Source organism: Coregonus clupeaformis, chromosome 23, assembly GCF_020615455.1.
Source record: "Coregonus clupeaformis isolate EN_2021a chromosome 23, ASM2061545v1, whole genome shotgun sequence".
Lineage (NCBI taxonomy): Eukaryota > Metazoa > Chordata > Actinopteri > Salmoniformes > Salmonidae > Coregonus > Coregonus clupeaformis.
In genome coordinates, this window is record NC_059214.1 from 38,678,597 (window position 1) to 38,702,356 (window position 23,760).

Below are 23,760 nucleotides of genomic sequence, written 5' to 3' on the forward strand. Positions count from 1 at the left end.
GCTTTTAGGATTCAACACAAGAAGAGATGCCCTGCAAAGAGTTTCCCCAACCACATTGATGGCCCTGCAGGTGTATATTCCACTATCATGAGCGCTTACTTTCCTGATCTTTAGGAAATGATTGTCTCCATCAGACGAGTACAAGTATTTCTTGTTATCGTGAGGGATCTTCTTGTTACCTTTAAACCATGATACTATCGGAGAGGGAATTCCCATCAGAGAACACTCAAACATTACAGTTGTATTTTCGGGGGTTTCCATATCACAAATTGGGTTGATGAAGCGCGGTGGCATTTCTGTAACCTCAAAAGCTATTTTTAAATCATCCCTTTCCTGTGTTACAAAGTCAACTCCACTCTCCTCGTACATACTCGGGAGAACATCGAGTGATATTATCATACTTTTATTGTCAGCAGTGTATTCTGGGATGGTAATTATCTTCACCTGTCTCTCAAACTCTTTAACCTCGTTTTCATCCAGCTCCACCTCTAATAGAATCTCCTGAGGGGAGCAAGACCTCGATGAGTCATCGTCTTCCTCAACATCAAACTCCATCACATGCTGATGGGTGACTGCTGGTGGTGGGGGCATATATCTGGCCTCGTTGGATATAACTACAACTAGTGCAACGCTTTTTGCCTCCCCTACATAGTTAACAGCTTCGCAAATATATTCACCTTGATCAGCTTTTGTAATGTTCTGAATAACAAGTGTGATATTGTCGCCATCTCTATCCATTGTAATCCTTTCTTCTGCAACAAGCTGGGTTTTGTTTCTAAACCACTTCACTTCAGGTGAAGGCAACCCAAAAACCTCAGCGTAAAATGATAATGAATCTTGTTCAAAAACTCTCCTTTTGGTGAGAGGTTTGAGGAAAGCCGGAGGGATTCCCTGGACTTTTTCCTGTAGTCCTCCAAGGCCAAGGGCACGCTCTGAGAGGAAGATTTCTTCCTCTAAGCTAAATGCAGGGGGGGTTGTCTCAATGCCCTCATCATCGGGTGACCTCAAGAACTTAGCAGGAGAAAATAACCTCTCACTGGTGTCAGTAGATGGTCTTTTACGTTCAAGAGGAGAGAAGGCATACTCATTAGGGGTCATATAACCTGCTGGGGTTTCAGTTTCAGGAGTGTGGAAAGATTCGGGAGATTTCGGGAGCAGCGAAATTTCAGTTGAAGAAGCTGGCGTATAGAATCGCTCGATTTCTGTTAATTCCTCACTAAATGTGCTACCACACTCAATGGACATCTCCGACTCTGGTGATAGGGGTCTGCCCCACTCAGTTGGTGGGTTGTAGTAGTCATAAACAGTACTGAAGGTCACTGCCTCCTCCTCAAGTGAGGTCACACCTGTAGCACCTTGACTGACAGCCGTACTTAGATAATCACTATCTGCTTTAGCCTCTGCTTGCTGTTGTGAACCTTGTGCAGCAAGATAATCTGTAAAACCATCTTCTTTGAGCTTAATACTCACTGATTTTGAAACCACTGAAGGCTCACCACTCTCAGCATCAGCATGTTCCTCATTTTCCTCTGCAGTTTCTTCACTAACAATTTCACTACGTGCCCCACTAACACTGACAAATGCGCTACCCTTTGAGCGTTCAGATATAGACATGTTTTCATTAATGTCAGTCATGTCCTCGCCAACAGAAGACTCAGTGTCCAATCTCTGAACTTCTGGAGCTGCAAATGAGCCAGATAATCTTTTTGGCTTTACAACCTCATCACCAACTGACAGTGAAACATCATCTGGGGTCTCCGACATTGGGACTTTCTCACAAGGAATGAAGCTACTGCCAGTGCTGACAAATGCACTTCCACTGTCCTCTTCCATACTTTCATCGATTACACCAGGTCCTATACTTTCTGGTGAATGGCTAGTCTTTACTGCCTTAACTGCCTCAGGTCTGACAATTTTTGGTGACTCCTGCACCTCTGCTACACTTGAGAGGGGAACAAAGTGTTTTAAGTCACCATGGGTGTCAATTACGCCAGCTTCCTCAACAGTTTCTCCTGAAATCATACAGATTTCATTGTCTTCCTCCTGAGTAGTAGACATGGTCTGGCCACGCTCTGGGGTACTTTTTGGAGAGACTGTCTTCGCTTTGGTCGAAATTTGTGTACTTTCTACCTCTGGTCCACTTTTGGGGGAAATTGACTTTGCTCTCGAAATCTGTGTATAACTACCTTCTACTAATATAGTGTCTTGTTTGGCCTGAAGTGGAGTTCCTTCCACAACATTAGTTACCAATGACATATCATCCTGATCAGGATGGATTGAAACTTCTGGGATATCCTCAGGGAAATACGACTCTGTGGACTTTTTCACTTCATCAACAGTGATATCTGACAATTCAGGTGCCTCTGACAATTCAGGTGCCTCTGACAACACAGGTGCCTCAAAGGCCTGCTTAATTTGTGACACTTGGACTACTGCAGCAGATGATTGCAGACCACACCCAGTAATAGTAGGTGCTTCTTTTGAAACACTTTGCTTTGGTTTAGTTACGTTTGGAACATTATCTTTAAGGCTGTGGGAACCTAGAGATTTGTCCAGATTCTGCATTAATGCCTGATTAGTAATATAACTAGTATGGCTCAGAGGGGAATGCCTCAAATCTTCTGAAAATTCGGATAGTATATACTGTTTGCTCTCACCTGCCATGTCTGCTTCTACCTCAGAAGCAATAGCAATAGCAACAGCAGGTTGGAAGGACACATCAGAACTCCTTTCAACCTTACTGGTCTGGCCTTCTGAAGAGCTTATGTTCTCAGATTTAATGACTACCTTAGCGGCATCACTCGGATCATAGGAGAATGTGAATTTGTGTTTCATAGGATGAGAACTACCATCGTCCTCAGACGTCTCTGCGTCTTTTTCAATCATTTCGAATGGGACTGGTGTTGGAGCAGTGATCCTGATCTCGACATGAGAAGTAGAATATTGTGAGTCTGAAGCACGAGGTCTGTGCAAGACAGCCTGAGGCACCTGTAGAAAGGATTTCTCATCCGTTTTAACGTCCATGTACGATTCAAGTTCCTCGTCAATAATTTGGTCAAGATCTTCTTCACTCATTTCATACTCTGTTGTCACTTTCACTTTACGTGAGGCCACTGGCGATGGTGATTTTCTTAATTGCTCACTCTCAGTAACTTCTAGTGTGGCAGAGGAGGTTGACTTTCCAAATGTATTAGTGATAACACAAGTAAATGTCCCCTCATGGTATATAGTCGGATAGTAGATGGTTAACGTGGTTTCATTCAATTTGATGAGAACATCAAAGTCTGGGTTTTGACCGATTGGTTGGTCATCTTTGAGCCAAGTGACAGTTGGTTGAGGGTCTCCCCGGAAACGACATTTAAAATCTGTCATCTCTCCCCTCTTTACTTTCATGGATGAGATTTCTCTCACAAAGATAGGTAGGGATGTTTTTGGTGAAGTCGTATCAAATTCTTTTGTCCTCTGAGGCATGTCCATTTGGTGAAGGTCGTGTTTGGCATCTTTTGATAGCATTTCTCTGTGTTCTTCTTTCCTCTCTGTGGTCCTCATTGACACTTTTTCTTTTTCATCGGGTCTCAATCCTGATTCCCAATTGGAAGGCCCTTCTGCACCAACTTCGGTTTGAGAGCCATGCTGACCAACGTGATGTTCTTTCAAAGGTGAACGGCCTCTCCCAGTTGAGGCTTCTCTACCAGGTGAGCCTTCTTTCACAGGTGATCGACCTCTCCCAAGTGAGCGTTCTCTGCCAGGGGAGGGCTCTCTACCAGGTGAGGTTTCTCTCCCTGGTGAGGACCCTCTAATTGGTGAGGACCCTCTCACAGGTGAGTGAAATCCAAGTGACATTTGATGAAACTTCTCTATATGATGAGAAACAGGTTCATAAGAAGGACCTTCATTGGCATCATCTCCACTGGCGTAAGTTCTCTGATGATGGTGTTGTGAAAGTTCAGCCATAGCCCAATCCTCTTGAGAGACATGCTCACCAATTCGATGTTGTCTCATAGGTGAGGATTCTTTCACAGGAGAGCACTCTTTAACAGGAGAGCGTTCTTTCACAGGCGAGCGTTCATTCACAGATGATCGTTCTCTCACAGGTGAGGACCCAAGGGACATTGTTTGAGACTTCTCATTCTGATAAGAGACTGGTTCAAAATATGAACTCTCATGCTGACCAATGTGATGTTGTCTTATAGGGGAGGGTTCTCTCACAGGTGAGTGTTCTTTCACAGGTTCATTAGAGTAACCTTCATGAGGTCCACTGGCATCGGTTTTCTTTGGGTGTTGTGAATGTTCAGCCAAAGCCCAGTTGGACTCTAATTCAACAGCTTCTTCTTGTTCGGTGAGAACATCTTCTTGCCATTTTAAGATGCGCTGAGCCAAAGCTTCCTCTTCGCTCACAAAATACTCACTCTCGGTCTGCAACCTTGTTTCATCAATAACAGTTTGTGGAGGAGGGGGCCACTGGAAACGTTCATCTTTGAAATCATGGACATCCTTACTCTGGGACTTTTCCTTTGCTGTCCTTTCTGGCGAAGATCTGCTTTCATCTCTGTAGTCATGAGGGGCATGCTCACTCAAGAACCTTTCCTTCGTCATCTTTTCTGGAGAAGGCCTTCTTGGGCCTTCATGGGCTGTATCATCACGGAGAAGCATTTCCTTTGTTGTATTTTCTGCAGAATACTTTCTTCTTACATCTCTGTACTCATGAGGGGCATCCTCAGTCAGGAACGTTTCATCTGCCGTCTTTTTTGGTGAGGAGCTGTCATATCTGTATTCAGGAGCGATATCCTTCTCAGTAAGGACATGTTCCTTCACTGTCTTTTCTTGTGTGGACCTTCTCTCATCTCTGAAATCATGAGGGACATCCTCAGTCAGGAACTTTTCATAGTCTGTCTTTTCTGGGGAAGGCTTTCTTCTTCTCGCTGAATCTGCCTCAGAGTGAGCGGTTGATCCAAGAGTAGTGCCCTCAGCAGCCATTTTTGACTCAGACCGTTTTCTAGCAACATAGGATGAGTAATCTGCACCAACCCAATCAGAATCCAAGTCAACAGCTTTCTCCTGCTCAGTCAAAACGTCTTGCTGCCATTTCATGATTCGATGTGCCAGAGCCTCTTCCTCACTCCCAAACTTTTCACTTTCGCTCTTTAATTCATAAATATTTTCCTGGGATAAGTGGAGCTCTTCACGGGATAAGTGAAGTCCTCCCTGGGATACATGGTGCTCTTCTCGTGTTTTCTTTTCACTGGCACGCCTCTCTCTTGGGGAACGGGGCAAATTCTGTTCACTGTCACTCTTCAATCCAGAAATATTATCCTGGGATAAATGGTGCTCTTCTCCTGTTTTGTTCACACTGGCTCTCCTCTCTGTTGTTTGGGAAAGGGGCAAATTCTGGAAAGGGACAATATTTTCCTGGGATAAACAGACCTTTTCCAGGGATAAATGGTGCTCTTCCCAAGTTTTTTCCCCACTACTCTCTGCACGACTCTCTTTTGGAGAACAGGGCAAATGTTGGAAAGTGAATGACTCAGTTTCTGTTGCAGTTTTTCTCTCTTGCTCCTCACCATAAATATTGGCATGGCTCTCTTTTGGGGAACGGGACAAATTCTGTTCGGTTTCAACCTTCAATCCATTAATATTTTCTTGGGGTACGTGGAGCTCTTCCAGAGTTAAGTGAGCATCTTCCCGGGATACACGGTGCTCTTCTTGTGTTCTCTCACTGGCACTCTTCTCTTTGGTTTGGGAAAGGGACCAATTCTGTTCAGTTCCACTCTTCAATCCATAAACATTTTCCTGGGATAAGAGGACCTTTTCCTGGGATATATGATGCTCTTCCCAATGTTTCTCCTCTCTGACAGTTTCTATCGCTGTTTTTGTCTCTATCTCCTCACCATAAATATGCATTTCAGATCGCATGTATGGCGAATCCCTTGCCTTCGAATGCTCTGTTTCATTCTCAAACTGTTCCTCTTGGTCCATCTGCATTCCCTTTTGCCATTTTCTAATCCTCAAGGCTAAAAGTTTATCTTCACATTCACTTTCAATGTTCTCATAGCGGTTTTCAGCAGAGCTGGGTGGTTGTTCAAATTGTTCTGTGCTCTTCACAGTATCCTCTTGTGTAATACTTGTCTCACTGGAAAGTATTTCCTTCAGTGGTTTGATTGGGCTGGGTCTAGAAAATTCATCCATTGCAGCAATGTTTGGAGATCTCTGTGCAGCAATGTGTGGAGATCTCCTTGTTTCAGCACAAGTTAAGACAAATGTCCCCTCCATCTTTGTCTTTAGGTCTTCAGAAAACCGAGTTTGATTTCCTAAATATTCCTCACCTTCATTTCCTATGTAATGTGCACCTTGATTTTCTAAGTCCTCACCTATCCTTTGTTCGAATCCGACCTCATGTTGAGGTTCCCCTGGAGTAAGGGCCTTTTCATCCATATGTGTTTCAAAGTCTTTTTCTTTTCCTGCCGCTGGTTGTTCACTTTTCAACATTTGAATGGCCCTAGACCGAGACTGAGGTTCAAATGAATGCCTCACATGGGGCTGTGTCGATTCAGCACTATGTGTGGGAATTCTGTCATATCTACCATAGAATTCTGCAGAAACTTTATCGTTTCTATTGTATCTTTCAAAAGGTTGAGCATGCTGTAAATCTCCAGGTAAGGAGGCAGGCTTCTTGACCCTTAATCGATCAACATAATCTGCATAGCTAGATTCACTTGCGTTTGACTCCAAGTCAAACTCTGATGATGACATTGTGGACATAGAGAGCCTCTTTTTTCGTTTGACTGCATTTTGTAACAGGCCAAGCTTTGCTTTTACTTCTCCGTGCAGGCTTTCTGTGTCACTGAATCTATCGCTGTATCTATCACTGCACCTGTCACTGAATTTGTCGCTGAATCTGCCAGTGTGTCTGTCACAGTAGATATCACTGTGTCTGTCATTAAACCTTTCAGACCTACTAACCCTTTCTCCACCAAACATAGAAGGTGGAGAGCGGGCTCGTTCAGATGCGGTTTCATTCAGATTAGTTTCTTTATTTTTCCCTCTTGATGGTGATAAGCTTCTGAAATACAAGGTGCGAACCGGCGCATCCTTAGATCTGGATCTGCCCCTCGGTTTTGACTTTTTATCAAATGGAGAACCAACGCATCTCAGGTCAACCCTGAACTTTCTCTCTTTTTTTTGATCAACCAATGAATCTAAGCTTCCATGAGGTCTAGTTGACCGTCTAACATGGCTTAGATAATTGGCATCTTGTTCTTCCCTCATTGACACCAGAAGTGATGATATGGACTCTGCAGACCCCTCTGTGTTAATAGCCATTACTTTGTAACTGCCGGAGTCTTTATCTTTTATACTATCAATGACTAAACTCGTCACATGCATGTGCATAGTGCTCTCTGTACGTATTCTACGACGGCGTTCTTTCGGAATCGGTCTATTGTTATGAAACCATATTATGGTTGGGATCGGGAAAGCTACCAATCTGCATCTTAATGCAGCAGGTTCTCCCTCTAGAACATTCTGGAATGTCAGCTTTTTTGTAAAAAATGGCTTAATGTTATCAACCCCATTCCATTTGATGGATGAATTGTTGGCTTGATCCAAGTCCTCTTCCGTGTCTGAAAAGGGTCTGCGCATCTGTCCTCTGTTCTCCCGGGATTCAGTCCTTTTATTATAAAACAACTCTGGAAAAAAGAAAAAAACCTTTCAATAAAATTCCCTCTGGGTAAAAAAAAAAGATTATAAAATTCAAATTTTTGAAATGAATATTAATGAAAATATTAAGTACATGCAGCAAGTCACAAAGCCATAAAAAAAACAATTTCACTCACCATATTTGTTCGAATAAACGCAAGACTTGATTCTTTTTTAAAGATTCTGACACGAAAATTGCTGGATGTTTTGTTCCTTCTTCTGTGGACATTTCTTCAAAACATAAATTTCTTAAAAAGCATAATTATTTCCAAAATAACCTGCTCTGCTTTTTTCAATAAGCTTGCTTTTGCTTTACTTTGTGTATTCTTAAGCTAAATATTCCTTACCTGACTTGCAGAAAGATGAATAAACGCCCTTTCTAATCCTTTGAATGAGGGTAAATTATTCAAAAACATTTAATGAGAAACATGACTCTCCAATGATATAAATAAGTAAAACTTGTAAAAGCAGCTCTAGAATTGTATGAGAAGGCGTTTATTCGAACTAATATAGTTTACAGGTATAATCATGTTATTTTAAAAGCAAACAATTAATCACATACCACTATCTGCAAGCCAGTCTAAGAAATATTTGCAGGAGGATAGTTCCAGATGCAATACACTTTAAGAAGCAATTAAAAGATGTGGCTATTCCCATATCTTTTAAAGGATAATTTCCTGAGGTCTGGAAACTTTAAAAGATACACATCCTGCACCTTTTTGGGAATCCATTACAATCCAGTAAGAACCCTCATGCGTAAAGGATAAGATTGATAGATGCCAAAACTCATTTTTCTAAAACTTCTAAAAGCAAGCAGTTTTAATCAGTGCTTGCTGTACAAAAACCAATCACATAATACAAGGACATAACATTATGTCGATATTGAAGAATACATAAGAAGAACATTTTCCATCAAAAACATTTTCCGCTTACATGCAGTGTGAACATTCAGAAATCACTTATCCATATGCTCAGGTACATGTCATTCAACTAAGGCATTGATGAAGTACATTTCAGTAATGAAGAGTGTAAATTAGTCTTACCTTTGACTTCCTGCTCAATGGTTGCTTCAATCTCTTCCTTCATATGGGTTACTGTAAAGTAAATGAAGAGTTGGTGTCATTTAAGACGATAATCTATGATGATGATGGGTACCAATTCCTTTCCATTTTGGCTTCATTTCACCCTTTCTGTATGTGAGAGCCTAGTTCTACAAACTTACAGAAAAAGGGTTGCCCATCAAATTAGATACTGAATTGATCCATCTATCATTTTGAGATTGCTCATTTCAAGGAGCAATATTGGACTTAATGCTTAGCCCAGATGTAATTAATTGCTGGACAAAAATGCTTTTCAGAGGTTATGCTAACAATTTTAACTCAAACTCTTTAACTGATTACAATAATTTGAACGTTTCCACTTTGATGGTACAAACAGGGGTACAAAACAGGGGTACAAACATTGGTACAAACAATCAAAGCAAAGTTTGACAGTCAAGATTCAAGTCCAGATAGGGAGAGGGTATATATAGATAACAACATGCACAGTGCAGAGAGCTATCGCTGAGAGGGATTTCACAACCAAGGACAGCAAGGAGTGAGATAGATGAATGAGAAAAGGAGAATGTACTACCTACTCAAGCTGCAAGGAGAGCAAGGAGTGACAGAGAAGAATGACAAGAAGAGAATGTGTTCTACTCAAGCTGCATATACCCATCTAGGAATTAGAACTAAAGAAGTGACTAACATATTTCTAGTATTCGATTTTAAATTGTGAGGTTAGTAAACTATATAGAATATGGTAAATAAAAAAATTTTTCCCAAGAAGAAGAAGAAAGTAATTTGGTTGGTTTAGTGAGAGGTGTCGGTTGGAGAAAGGACATTTGTGAAAATTAATAGATGATTCATTACACGGTAAAATCAAAGGCTAATTCGAGGTAAATAACGAGTTACCTTCTTTGGTTACTGCAAGAGTTGCTGTGCACATCGCCTCTCCGGCGTTATTGGTTGCTTTGCAAGTGTATTGTCCAGCATGCTCAGAGTAAGCGTCGACTATAATTAGCGTGGCAGTGTTTGTCATCTCATCGAAATGAAAGACAATATCTTTGATAGGCTTAATTGGCTGCTGGTTATGATACCAGCTAATATCTGGCTTTGGTATGCTGGACACACAAGCATGGAACCTGGCCACTTCACCATGCTGAACGACGCAGCTTTCTATTGGGTGAATAAAAATGGGCCTTTGGGCAATTTGCTCCTTCTTTACACTTGAGAAGCTTGATGAAAGACTGGATGAGACATGCCTTTGAGAATCAGATGTAATATCCATAGTTTGTTTTTGCCCTGAAAGGAAGCATGTTCAATGAATTGAGTATGATCATTTTTATGGAATGGACACAGATACACATATCCATGTTTGTACATTTCTAGTGAAAGTCATGTGCATAGAGAAAAAAGTATATATTTAAGAGGATACTGCATAATCATATTATAGATTGAAGTTATTTATCTGCTAAATTAGTTATCTATGGCTCCAAATGATAATATTTCTAGATATGGCTCAGAAAACGTACCTCAATCCAGAAATGTGTTCTACTCAGAATTGTCCCATTATCCCAACTGTTACACTGAGAAGATTGAACGACTGCCGTTTTTTAAAGTAAACTGCAGTTTTCGTCCTCATGCTAGCTAGCAGTAGCCACAGCAGCCATTATGATATGGCATGTCGCGTTAAACAACAAAGGAGCTGATTGGCTGACACTGCCATTCCAAAATGGCTGTTGTGGCTTCTGCTAACTAGCATAAGGGCAGTTTTCCGAAAAGAAACTAGCAGTCGTTCAACTTTCTCGGTTTAACAGTTGGGATAATGGGACAATTCGGAGTACAACTAATTTCTCATCACTGGATCTAGGTAGGTTTTCCCCAGCCATATCTCGCGCCAGCTCCACGGTGTCTTAATGTAAACAGGAAGCCTGCCCGACCCCAGCGGAGCTGTAAGCAAGCGTAGAGTCGGAATCTATTCTGGCTATAGGTAACCATCTGGTTACAGAAAGGTATGCAAACTCACCATCAAGTTTCAAATGTGCAGAGCATGTGACCATTCCTGCCGTGTTTCTGGCAACACAGGTGTATTCCCCCTCATCCTCCGAGTACACTCTGGTGATCTCCAGCTGGCAGGTGTCATCAAACGTAGAAATCCTGAAGAAGTCTGACTGCTTAATTTCCTTCTCACCACGGTACCAGGACATCTTCAGAGCTACAAATGGACGATTGGATTTAAAACGACATCTTTTTTTTAGAATAAAATGTTTTTTATTCATTAATAATATTTGTCAGCAAACATGAATACATACATTCAAAATAAAGTTAAATTATATTATTCTTAAAAATTACTGTCTGACAAATTAGCTCTGTCTGATGAAGGTCTCTGACTGAAACATCATAGTATGTTTTTAACAAGGGATTTATAATACATTTTATTTTTTATAATGGAGAGGTTCACCTGCCTCACCTTCTAATGCAACAATAGGACAATAACTAATAACAAAAGGGATTCTTCCACAATTACACCCAATAGAAATTCACAAAAATACTTTTTATTCCAACTCATCCCAACAATGTAATGTGCAAAATACCTTCTCCAGTAACTTTGCACTGGAATCTGGCAGACTCTCCCTCAGTGGTTGAGGTGTTGCTGATTGGTGAGACGATGGTAGGTGGGGACAGAGGAGCTCCAGTGTCAGGAGAAACAACTTCTGAAACTGAAATGAAAGATAATTAGCGACTTTCTTATATTAATAAACCATTTCAGTTCTTTATTTGTGAGGTAATATCTTCGGAAACAAAAACAATGGTCATCTTAGCCCTCTATAAAAAGGTTGATATGATAAAATAATCATATACGGAATGCATAAAATGTGTAAGAATGGTGTACCTTTACAACTAGTTTTTGACAACAATTGGTCTTCTGTTATGTCATCATTTCTGTTGACTTAGCATTATTATCACACAAAAATGTAATTGTTACCTTCTACATTCAGTGCAGCTGAACTGGTGGCAACACCACCCTCATTCTTGGCCTCACAGTTGTAGACTGCTGCATCTTCTGGGAACACTTCAATGAGTAGCAGACAGTGCTCATTCCCATCACGCAGGAACTTGCACTTGAAGCCTGGGGAGAGAGCCTGGGAGTTCTTGTACCAGAACACCTGGGGCTGGGGGACGCCAGTCACTTCCACAGAGAAGCGAGCAGGTTTGCCAGCCTCTACAGACAGGGGCTGCATGTGGTTAATGATCTGAGGTGGCTCAGGGACTAAATGAAAAAGAAAATGAAATAAGAAATGTGATGAAGAAAGATGCAACACTGAGGAAGGCCCATTGTCATCATCACTTTGAATCCAGCTGTTAAAAAATGACATACTGTATCCTCTATCAGCATAGTCTATACCTACTATGCTGCTACTCTAGTAGGAGGGCACTGCTATGCCCTCTACAGGCAAGGACATGTAACTGCAGTTATTACTGTAATTATTACACAGATATAGGGCAATTAAATATATTCTCCCATAAAACCAATACCATGAAGTTTGACTTACTGTTGACATAAAGTGTCACAACGCTCCTGTTCCTGCCAGCGATGAAGGTGTATTCTCCTGCATCACTTCTGTAGGTCTCAGTTATGGTCAGACGATGGAGCTTTCTAATGCAAACATAGCTGAACCTCTGCTCAACGGAAAACTGGAGCTCAACACCGTTCCTCAGCCAGCGACCTTCAATGTCATCCTCATTGACTTCAAACTCAAATGTCGTTCTTTGTTTCTCAACAACCTAGAAATTAATAATGATATCAATCATGTTTAAAATTAAAAGAAAAAGGTTGTTTTTTCTGTACACAAAAATTACATTTTTACATTTTAGTCATTTAGCAGACGCTCTTATCCAGAGCGACTTACAGTTAGTGAGTGCATACATTTTCATACTGGCCCCCCGTGGGAAACGAACCCACAACCCTGGCGTTGCAAGCGCCATGCTCTACCAACTGAGCTACAAGGGACTATGTGTCAAAAATGTGTCAAATACATATTCACCGTCATTTTCTTCTCAGCAGGCTCTGTAATGCGGACATCTTTGCCCTCCACGGTGAGATAAGCCTTTGACATGCTTGTACCAGCAACAACAGAATACTCTCCGGCATCAGACATGCGGACTGACTGGATCATTAGACGGTGCAGGAATTTCTCAGTGGATACGGTGTATCTGTCAAGGCATTCAGAAATAACAGTTAGATACAGATGAATAGTTAAGATTAGTTTATTATGATACCCATTAGTATCTTCACCAGGTCTAATATTGATGGTAATAAGACGTACCTTTCGGAACTGTCCAGCTCCTGTCCATCTTTCATCCACATCACCTGAACATTAGGCTCAGAGATCTCACATTCAAAAGTGGCCCTCTTCTTCTCTGTAATCTTGATATCTTTGATATGCTTGGTGAATTCAATAACGCGAGCTAAAACACAAAGTACAGAAATAAGACCTAAGATTGTGAAATATACAGGAACATATTTTTTGGGAAAATGGAAGAAAAATAAGAACATACCATCAACATAAAGCTTTGCTGATGACGCAGCAGAACCAGCCACAAACTTGTACTCCGCACTATCACCAAAATGAACATTTCGGATGGTGAGCAAGTGAGTTAGCTGTTTGGTTCGGCTCTGGCATCTTTCTGTGGAGGGAATCTCAACACCATTCTTGAGCCACTTGTAGGTGATGCCCTCATAGTTGACATTCACTTCAAATGTGATTGTGTCTTTCTCCTGTGCATTGAGGTCTTTCAGCATGGAGGTGATCAAAATGGCTAAGGTAAAAAGGAAAATGTTACGATAAGTTCTGACAATAATATGATTAGGGATTACTTCATTGATAATGAAGAGTAAACTTACCATTGACGGTCAAAGTGGCTGAGACTCTGTCATTTCCACAGACAAAAGTGTATTCTGCCGAGTCTTCTCTGCTAGTGTTCATGATCTTGAGCTGGTGAAGTTTGCCCTGCATCACAATCCTGAACTTTTCACTCATTTCAATCTCCACTCCATTTTTCAGCCAGGTGGATGGGACATTGAAGTGTGAAACTTCACATTCAAAAGTGGCCACATGGGTCTCTGGGACTTCAATGTTCTTGATGGGTTTTGTGACACGCAGAGCTGGAAAAATCACATAAAATCTACATTTAAGTAAAAGGTATCAATTGAGTATTCAGCAATCATGTATCCAGTACTCTAGTCTATTCATCAAACTCAATACCGACCTTCAACATATAAAGATGCGCTGCATTGCAGGTTTCCAACTACAGCTGTGTACTCTCCATGGTTGTCAGTCTTCACATTCTGGATGGTCAGCTTGTGAGCTTTTCTCTCAGACAGTATTTTGACGTTTTCACTTGGTTTAAGCTCCTTGTTATTGAACATCCATTTGATAGGGATGTCATCATGGGACAGACTCAGCTCAAAAGAGGCAGTGGCATCCAATAGTGATGTCACATCTTTAGGCTTCTTCACAATCTTGATTGCTGAAAAAGAGATTGATGAGAGTCAAAAACCTCAAAGGGTAAGTAGAAACATTTCAAGTATACATACATTTGTATACTTGATTGTATAAATCAATTTGTGACAGTTAAAATATGCACTTACTCTCAACGTTCAATCTGGCATTAGCAGATAGTTTCCCAAGTTTGAATCCATAAACTGATTCATCGCGTGTGTCGCAGTTCTTGATCTTCAAGGTGTGGACCATGCCATCAGTTGTGATTTCATATTTCTCACTAGGTTTGATCTCTATACCATTCTTAATCCATTGTGAGCCCTTCACATTCTTGTGGGTGAGCTCAAGACTGAACTCTGCCTCCTGTGTCTCAGTGACAGTTTGGTTCTTCAGGGTCTTCTTGACTTTCACAGCTATGAAATCAAACATTAACATTACATTACAGCAGTCATATAGTAATCATATAATAGGCATATATTAATGCTAACACCCGTTTAAAATAAACAACAATTTCCGCTCAGGATTTAACACCTACCCTCAACTCTCAGGTTGGCTGTTGTCTTGGAGTTTGCGACCTGGTAAGTGTATTCACCGATGTCATTGTGTCTGGTTATGGTAATAACAAGACGTCTGACAGCTCCATTGTTCATATGTTTGACATTATCACTGAAGTCCACGGGTTGTCCATCCTTCAGCCACTTGCCCTCAGCAGTTGGGTTGGCCACCTCACACTCCAGCTCAGCTGTCTGAGAGTCAGCCACAGTCACGTCCTGGAGTGGTCTGTTTATGGCACCACCTGGGAACATAGAGACATGGTTTACTTTAGATAACTGGTAAATAGGGTAGTGAAAGGGTAGTGGATGGTGGAGATACAGCTTTAATATGGTATATTAAGAAAATAAGAAACCAATAAGGAACCAATCCGATCTTACTCAGCAGACACCTTTGAGTCAGGGTAGGGAAAATGTCTATCAATTCATGAAATGTACATATTTTCTGAAGGAGTTTACGTAAGAAATCATGAAGATGTTAAACATACCTGACACAGTAAGCTTTGCGCTGGATGTCTGTTCACCAGCAGCGAATGCGTATTGTCCCTCTTCATCCTTCATGGTATTAATGACAGTCAGGCTGTAATATTTGCCCTTGGCCTCAATCTTATGCTTTGAACTAGCTTTGAGTGGTTGTTTCTTGAAGGTCCACACAGCGGCAATGCCAGGGTGGGAAACCTCAACTTTAAATGTTATATTCTGGGTCTCTGTGCAAACTTGATCCTCCATATGCTTGGTGATGTGAATTTCTGTAAAATAACAAAATATGTTGAATAGGGTCTGTATCAATGTAGTTTGAATCAACATCTAACACAATCGGTAAAAACAACTTACTTTCAATAGTCAGTTTACAGCTAGAGTCAGCTTTGCCAACACATAGCTTGTAGGTTCCTTCATCAGAGGCAAAGGTCCTGTGGAATACCAGGCGCTGTTTGGATCCCTTTGCAAGCATCTGGATTCTCTCACTGGGCATCACAAGCTTGTCATTGTGGAACCATTTCACAGAGGTAACATCAGCAGCAGAGATTTTAGCCTCAATAACAGCCTTGGTGCCCTCAACTGAGGTAATATCAGTGAGTGGGCTCAAAATATCAATCGCTGTAAAACACAGAGAATTATTATTTTTTTAAATATCTGATGATTCACAATAGAATTATACCAATATGAATATAGTCAGACTGATAAAATGTACTTACTTTGAATGTTCAACTTCCCAGAGGTGGAGATATCCTGAGCTGGGACAACGAAGGAGTATGTTGCAGCATCGTCTCTGCTCACGTTTTCAATAAGCAGCTTGTGGACCAGTTTGTCGATAACGATGTGGATGCGATCTGTGGCGGAGATTGCTTGGCCATTTTTCATCCATGTTCCCTCAACGTTTTCCTGAGAGAATCGCACTTCTAACTGAGCGATGTCACCCTCGCAGATCGTCAGGTCAGTGAGGGGTTGCATCAGTGTCACAGGGCGCACTGAAGGAAAAGACATTGACATTACTACACTGTTCATCCCACTTTTTCAACAGTAATGGTTGTCTTGACATGGATCGGAAGAGAACAAGCTAATTACACTAATAACAATCACAACTCACGTTTCATCTTCAGGGAGGCACTGGTCTGCATATCAGCAATTTTGAATGTATATTTCCCCTGATCTTCTTTCTTGACGTCTTTGACAGTCAAGGCATGGCGTCCACGACGGGAGGAGGTAACATATTTGCTGCTGGGAGTGATTTCCTTGTCATTGAAGTACCATGTACCTTCAGCATCCTCTCGAGATAATTCAACCTCAAACTCCCCAGAGTAGGTCTCAGGCACTTCAATGTTCTCCAGCCTCTTCAGAATTGACAGTGAAGCACCTGCACAATGAGACATTACTAAGTATAACTGTTTCAAAGTTACTGTTTGTATTCCAACTTCACTATTTTCACAGTTGAAAATAATTGTTGAAGTCAGTGATATAGTAATATAGTAAGAAAAACTGCCAACCTTCCACATTGAGTCTGGCAGTGGTCCTGATGTGGTCATCTTCAACAACAACACAACTGTAGTCTGCATCGTCCTTCATGTTGATGATCAGTACAGAAAGGAAATGAACCTTTCTGTCTGAGTGCATCCTGTATTTGTCTCCAGAGAAAATCTCAACATTGTTCTTCAGCCATTTGACTTTGACAAAAGGCTCATTTGTTTCACACTCAAAGGTCGCCATGGTGTCCTTCTCTTTAGATTCCACATCCTCTAGTTGTTGAGTGAAGCTAATTACTGTAATGGCTAAAGTGAAACAGAGGAAATACACATATTTAATATGCATTTTCAAGGTGGACATACAACAGTTCTCTATAGTTCTCTATGCAAAATTGCATACAACGTTTAAATGCCCAGTGCTGTCAAAAACTTGATTTTCGCCTGTTTTATATATACAGCGCATTCAGAAAGTATTCAGACCCCTTGACTTTTTCCACTTTGTTACGTTACAGCTTTATTCTAAAACATGTTATCCTCATCTATCTACACACAATACCCCATAATGACAAAGCGAAAACACGTTTTTAGAAATGTTTGCAAATGTATAAAAAGAAAAAAACTGAAATACCTTATTTACATAATTATTCAGACCTTTTGCTATGAGACTCAAAATTGACCTCAGGTGCATCCTGTTTCCATTGATCATCCTTGAGATGTTTGTACAACTTGATTTACCTGTGGTAAATTCAATTGATTGGACATTTTTTGGAAAGGCACACACCTGTCTATATAAGGTCCCACAGTTGACAGTGCATGTCAGAGCAAAAGCCAAGCCATGAGGTCGAAGGAATTGTCCGTAGCGCTCTGAGACAGGATTGTTGTGACGATCCCGGCTGTCTGAGTCGGGTCCTGTCTGGTGACTAGTGTTCCTGTTCGTAATCTCCAGTTTCCCGAGGGTTCGGGAACGCTCCGGGGAGCGCTCTTGTTTTCCGCACCTGCATCCCATCAGCAATCTGCACACCTGGTCCTGATCATCACCCTTCTTAGGCTCTGGCCCAACATCCAGTTCCTGCCGGATCGTTAGCCATGAACAGTATGTTTGTCAGCGTATCAGTCTCTGAGCCATTAGTGTTAGTTTTGTTGTTTTGCACCTTTTTGACTTGCTGTGTACTGACCTCCGTTTTGTTCTGTCTGCAGTCTCTCACCCGGAACCTTCACCCAACCTCTGCCTGATGGTCGGCGGCTGCCGAGCCAGTACCGGACCAACCACTGCACCCTCAACAACCCATCCACGCCACCCGCTCTGTTCCCTGGATTATTCAGCCTCACTCGGAATCTATTAATAAACACTCACCTTTGTCTCCACGTACCTTGTCCTGGTCTGCTTCTGGGTTCTGGCTTAGTTAACCGTGACAGAACGATCCGGCCAGTATGAACCCAGCGGACCTGGACTCTGTTCGCCATGCTATTACCCAGCAGGAGAAGATGTTGGGCCATCATAGCATGGTACTACAGGGAGATCGCGTTGTCAGTTCGGAACCTTTCTACCGGTCTGACGGAGGTCCAGAACCAACGCAAGTGTCCGGTGGAGGATCCACTACCGGTTTCACCCATCTCGCCTGCCGCTTCTGAAGCTGTGTCCATCCGTGAGCCCAAGGTTCCGACGCCGGATAAGTATGAGGGGGAGCTGGGAAGATGCCGTTCCTTCCTTATGCAGTGTGGACTAGTGTTCGATCTACAGCCCTACTCTTATGCCACAGACAAGGCTAGGATAGCCTTTGTGATTGAGTTGCTGCGTGGTCGAGCGCTGGAGTGGGCTTCAGCCGTTTGGGAACGACAGGATCCCTGCATGGCTTCATACCAGGGGTTCACGGCCGAGATGAGGAAGCTCTTCGACCATTCCGTCCGAGGGAGGGACGCAGCTAGGCGCCTGTTTTCGCTTCGCCAAGGAACTGCAGCGTGGCCGACTTCGTGATCGAGTTCAAGACGTTGGCTGTGGAGAGTGGGTGGAACGAGGAGTCTCTGCAAGCGGCCTTTTACCAGGGTCTGTCGGAGCAGCTCAAGGATGAGTTGATCTCCTATCCGGAGCCTAGTGACCTGGACAGCTTGGTAGCTTTGTCTATTCGGGTGGATAATCGAGTCCGAGAGCGAAGGAGGGAGAAGCAATGGGGTCCGTCCAATCGATCAGCTTCTCAGTTCCCAGTCGGGTCGGGTGGTGGACCAGAACACGTCGATCATTCTCCACCACAATGGATTAGTGGAGAGGTCCTCTCTCCCGATTCTGAACCCATGCAAGTGGGGCGGCACGGGTTAACCAAGGAGGAGCGTCAACATAGACGTAAGACCAACTGCTGCCTCTACTGTGGTAGCTCGGGACATTACATCTCCACTTGTTCCCGGCGGTCGTCAAACTGCCCGGCTCGCTAAAGTTGGGAGGACTTTTAGCGAGCCAGTTTCAACCTCTCAGTACCTCTGTCAGACCCCGTTTCCGGCTACCCTTGTGAACAGGAATCAGAGCTTAGCGCTTAACGCTTTTATCGATTCAGGTGCCGATGGAAGCTTTCTTGATGCCGAGTTGGTGGAACAGCTGGGGCTTTCCAAGGAGCAATTGCCGGAAGCCATTGAAGCGACCACTCTGAACGGCAGTAGTCTGGCACGTATCACGATGAGGACTGAACCGGTTAAGATGCGGTTGTCGGGGAATCATTCTGAGATGATTTCATTCTTCATTCTGCCGTCTTCCCATGTTCCTCTGGTCCTTGGATACCCCTGGCTGAAGGAACACAATCCCACGTTCGATTGGGTGACGGGCAAGGTAACGAGTTGGAGCCTTGATTGTCATGCTAACTGTCTCAAGACTGCCTGCCCCCATTCGGTTCCCAGTCAGGTGATTGAGGCTAGACCCCCAGATTTGTCCCTGGTTCCCGAGACATATCACGATTTGGGGGAAGTTTTCAGTAAGCAGAAGGCTCTGTCACTCCCTCCCCACCGACCATATGATTGTGCCATCAACCTGGTTCCTGGAGCGGTCTACCCCAAGGGAAGGTTATACAGTATCTCCCGACCTGAACGTGAGGCGTTGGAGACCTACATCAAGGAGTCCCTAGCTGCTGGTCTCGTTCGTCCCTCGTCATCACCCCTGGGGGCAGGATTCTTCTTTGTGGGTAAGAAGGATGGCTCTCTTCGACCGTGTATTGATTATCGGGGGTTGAATGACATCACGGTCAAGAACAAGTATCCCCTGCCCTTGATGAGTTCTGCCTTCGACTCCTTACAGGGTGCTACGGTGTTCACCAAGCTAGACCTACGCAATGCGTATCACCTGGTCCGGATCAGAGAGGGGGACGAGTGGTTGACGGGTTTCAATACACCGATGGGTCACTTCGAGTATCAGGTGATGCCGTTTGGACTGACCAATGCTCCAGCGGTATTCCAGAGTATGGTGAACGACGTCCTGAGAGATATGATCGGTCTCTTTGTGTTTGTTTACCTGGATGACATTCTGATCTTCTCGAAGGAACCTTCCGACCACGTCCAGCATGTCCGGCAGGTTCTGCAGCGATTGTTGGAGAATCGCCTGTTCGTGAAGGCCGAGAAGTGCGAGTTTCACGCCCACACGACATCCTTTCTCGGGTACATCATCTCCAGGGGAGAGATTAGGATGGACCAGGAGAAGGTTAGAGCGGTTCTGGAATGGGCCCAGCCCGGTACGAGATTGCAGCTCCAGAGATTTTTTGGGGTTTGCGAATTTCTACCGCAGATTCATCCGGGATTACAGCCGTGTGGCCGCTCCGTTAACTGCCTTGACTTCCAGTATCAGGACCTTCAAGTGGAATCCGGAGGCGGATCGAGCGTTTCTGGATTTGAAGAGGCGATTCACCAACGCACCGATTCTCTCTCAACCGGACACGGCCCGTCAGTTCGTCGTTGAAGTGGGACGCGTCTGATGTGGGAGTTGGCGCCATCCTGTCGCAGCGATGCTCCACGGACAGTAAACTCCATCCCTGCGCCTACTACTCTCGTCGCCTTTCGCCTGCGGAGAGGAATTACGATGTGGGTAACCGGGAGCTTCTCGCGGTGAAACTTGCCTTGGAGGAGTGGCGCCACTGGTTGGAGGGCGGAGCAACCGTTTATGGTCTGGACTGACCACAAGAATCTTGCTTACGTGCAATCGGCTAAACGTCTCAACTCCCGTCAGGCCAGGTGGGCGTTGTTTTTCGGACGATTCAAGTTTGCCCTGACGTTCCGACCTGGATCTAAGAACGGCAAGGCGGACGCCTTGTCCCGGATGTTCTCCAAGACGGAGGAGAGTGGGTCCAAGACCGAGACAATCCTCCCCCGGAACTGCGTCGTGGGAGCAGTTATGTGGAAGATTGAGGAGGAGGTGCTGGCGGCCCCTTCGGACTCAGCCCGGTCCCGGTAACGGTCCACCCGGTCGGTTGTTTGTGCCTGAGTCGGTTCGTCCTGCTGTCCTCAAATGGTCCCACGCCAGCAAGATGGCTTGTCACCCTGGCGTGGCTCGGACAATGGCGTTTCTTCGCAGACGTTTTTGGTGGCCTGCCATGGCCGAGGATACTCGGGGGTTTTGTTGCTGCCTGTCCAGTGTGTGCGCAGAATAAGAGTACCAATCGGCCCAGCTCTGGACTACTTCACCCCCTTCCTATTCCCCGGCGACCATGGTCGCATCTGGCCCTGGACTTCGTCACTGGGTTGCCCGCTTCTGAGGGGAACACGGTCGTTCTGACTATCGTGGACAGATTCAGCAAGTTCGCCCACTTTGTGCCTATTGCCAAGCTTCCCTCTGCCTCGGAGACGTCCGAGATCCTGGTTAGGGAGGTTTTCAGGGTCCACGGTTTGCCCAGTGATATCGTTTCCGACCGTGGCCCTCAGTTTACCTCTGCTGTCTGGAAGTCCTTCTGTTTGGCCATTGGAGCTACAGTCAGTCTCACATCTGGTTTTCACCCTCAATCCAATGGTCAGGCGGAGAGAGCCAACCAGAAGATGGAATCCACGCTACGCTGTCTGGTCTCTTCCAACCCCACCTCCTGGGTCTCTCAGTTGCCTTGGGTTGAGTATGCCCACAATACTCTTCCTACATCTGCCACTGGGATGTCTCCCTTCCAGTGCCTGTATGGCTACCAACCTCCCCTGTTTCCTTCTCAGGAGAAGGAGCTCTCAGTGCCTTCTGTTCAGGCCCATATTCGTCGTTGCCACCGGACCTGGCATCGGGCCAGAAAGGCACTCCTTAGAGTTTCGGACCGGTATCAGCTCCAGGCGAATCGTCGCCGGATCCCCGCTCCCACCTATACCATCGGAGATAGGGTTTGGTTGGCCACACGGGATCTTCCGTTACGGACTGAGTCTAGGAAGTTGTTACCGAAGTTCATTGGTCCGTTTGTGGTGGAGAAGGTGATCAATCCAGTGGCAGTTCGACTCAAACTACCGAGGACGCTCAGAGTCCATCCCACCTTTCATGTCTCCTGCCTCAAGCCTGTCTTCCTCAGTCCTCTGTTGCCTCCTCCGCCTCCTCCTCCTCCTCCTCGGATGATCGGAGGTGGTCCTGCCTACACGGTGCGTCGCATCATGGATTCCAGACGGCGGGGCCGGGGTTTCCAGTATCTCGTGGACTGGGAGGGGGTATGGCCCTGAAGAGAGGAGTTGGATTCCGCGGCGACAGGTCCTAGATGCGGACCTCATCAGTGACTTCTACCGCCTCCATCCTGGCGCTCCGGGGAGTCCGCCCGGTGGCGTTCGGTCGGAGGGGGGTACTGTGACGATCCCGGCTGTCTGAGTCGGGTCCTGTCTGGTGACTAGTGTTCCTGTTCGTAATCTCCAGTTTCCCGAGGGTTCGGGAACGCTCGGGGAGCGCTCTTGTTTTCCGCACCTGCATCCCATCAGCAATCTGCACACCTGGTCCTGATCATCACCCTTCTTAGGCTCTGGCCCAACATCCAGTTCCTGCCGGATCGTTAGCCATGAACAGTATGTTTGTCAGCGTATCAGTCTCTGAGCCATTAGTGTTAGTTTTGTTGTTTTGCACCTTTTTGACTTGCTGTGTACTGACCTCCGTTTTGTTCTGTCTGCAGTCTCTCACCCGGAACCTTCACCCAACCTCTGCCTGATGGTCGGCGGCTGCCGAGCCAGTACCGGACCAACCACTGCACCCTCAACAACCCATCCACGCCACCCGCTCTGTTCCCTGGATTATTCAGCCTCACTCGGAATCTATTAATAAACACTCACCTTTGTCTCCACGTACCTTGTCCTGGTCTGCTTCTGGGTTCTGGCTTAGTTAACCGTGACAATTGTGACGAGGCACAGATCTGGGGAAGGGTACCAACATTTCTTTGCAGCATTGAAGGTCCCTAAGAACACAGTGGCCTCCATAATTCTTAAATGGAAGAAGTTTGGAACCACCAAGACTCTTCCTAGAGCTGGCTACCCGGCCAAACTGAGCAATCGGGGAGAAGGGCCTTGGTCAGGGAGGTAACCAAGAACCTGATGGTCACTCTGACAAGCTCCAGAGTTCCTATGTGGAGATGGGAGAACCTTCCAGAAGGACAACCATCTCTGCAGCACTTCACCAATCAGGCCTTTATGGTAGAGTGGCCAGATAGAAGCCACTCCGTAGTAAAAGGCACATGACAACCCGCTTGGAGTTTGTCAAAAGGCACCTGAAGGACTCTCCGACCATGAGAAACAAGATTCTCTGGTCTGATAAAACCAAGATTGAACTCTTTGGCCTGAATGCCAAGCGTCACGTCTGGAGGAAACCTGGCCCAATCCCTACGGTTAAGAATGGTGGTGGCAGCATCATGCTGTGGGGATGTTTTTCAGTGGCAGGGACTGGGAGACTAGTCAGGATCAAGGGAAAGATGAAAGGAGCAAAATACAGAGATCCTTGATGAAAACCTGCTCCAGAGTGCTCAGGACCTCAGACTGGGGCGAAGGTTCACCTTCTAACAGGACAATGACCCTAAGCACACAGTCAAGACAACGCAGGAGTGGC

General features: G+C 44.6%; 1 protein-coding gene across 1 annotated transcript in view; it reads right to left on the bottom strand.

Moving 5' to 3' along the window:
• LOC121536983 (titin) overlaps nt 1-23,760 on the bottom strand; it is a 194,042-nt gene that overhangs the window by 151,201 nt on the left and 19,081 nt on the right. Inside the window, exons 20-36 of the mRNA XM_041844684.2 lie at nt 16,776-17,057; nt 16,379-16,645; nt 15,987-16,259; nt 15,625-15,888; nt 15,279-15,539; nt 14,775-15,035; nt 14,389-14,652; nt 14,007-14,267; nt 13,642-13,902; nt 13,296-13,556; nt 13,064-13,205; nt 12,782-12,950; nt 12,290-12,521; nt 11,722-12,006; nt 11,330-11,455; nt 10,762-10,950; nt 8,739-8,789 (exon numbers count right to left, since the gene is read on the bottom strand). Of these exons, the coding sequence (XP_041700618.2) occupies nt 8,739-8,789; nt 10,762-10,950; nt 11,330-11,455; nt 11,722-12,006; nt 12,290-12,521; nt 12,782-12,950; nt 13,064-13,205; nt 13,296-13,556; nt 13,642-13,902; nt 14,007-14,267; nt 14,389-14,652; nt 14,775-15,035; nt 15,279-15,539; nt 15,625-15,888; nt 15,987-16,259; nt 16,379-16,645; nt 16,776-17,057 (3,849 nt within the window). The remainder of the gene's footprint in view (nt 1-8,738; nt 8,790-10,761; nt 10,951-11,329; nt 11,456-11,721; nt 12,007-12,289; nt 12,522-12,781; nt 12,951-13,063; nt 13,206-13,295; nt 13,557-13,641; nt 13,903-14,006; nt 14,268-14,388; nt 14,653-14,774; nt 15,036-15,278; nt 15,540-15,624; nt 15,889-15,986; nt 16,260-16,378; nt 16,646-16,775; nt 17,058-23,760) is intronic.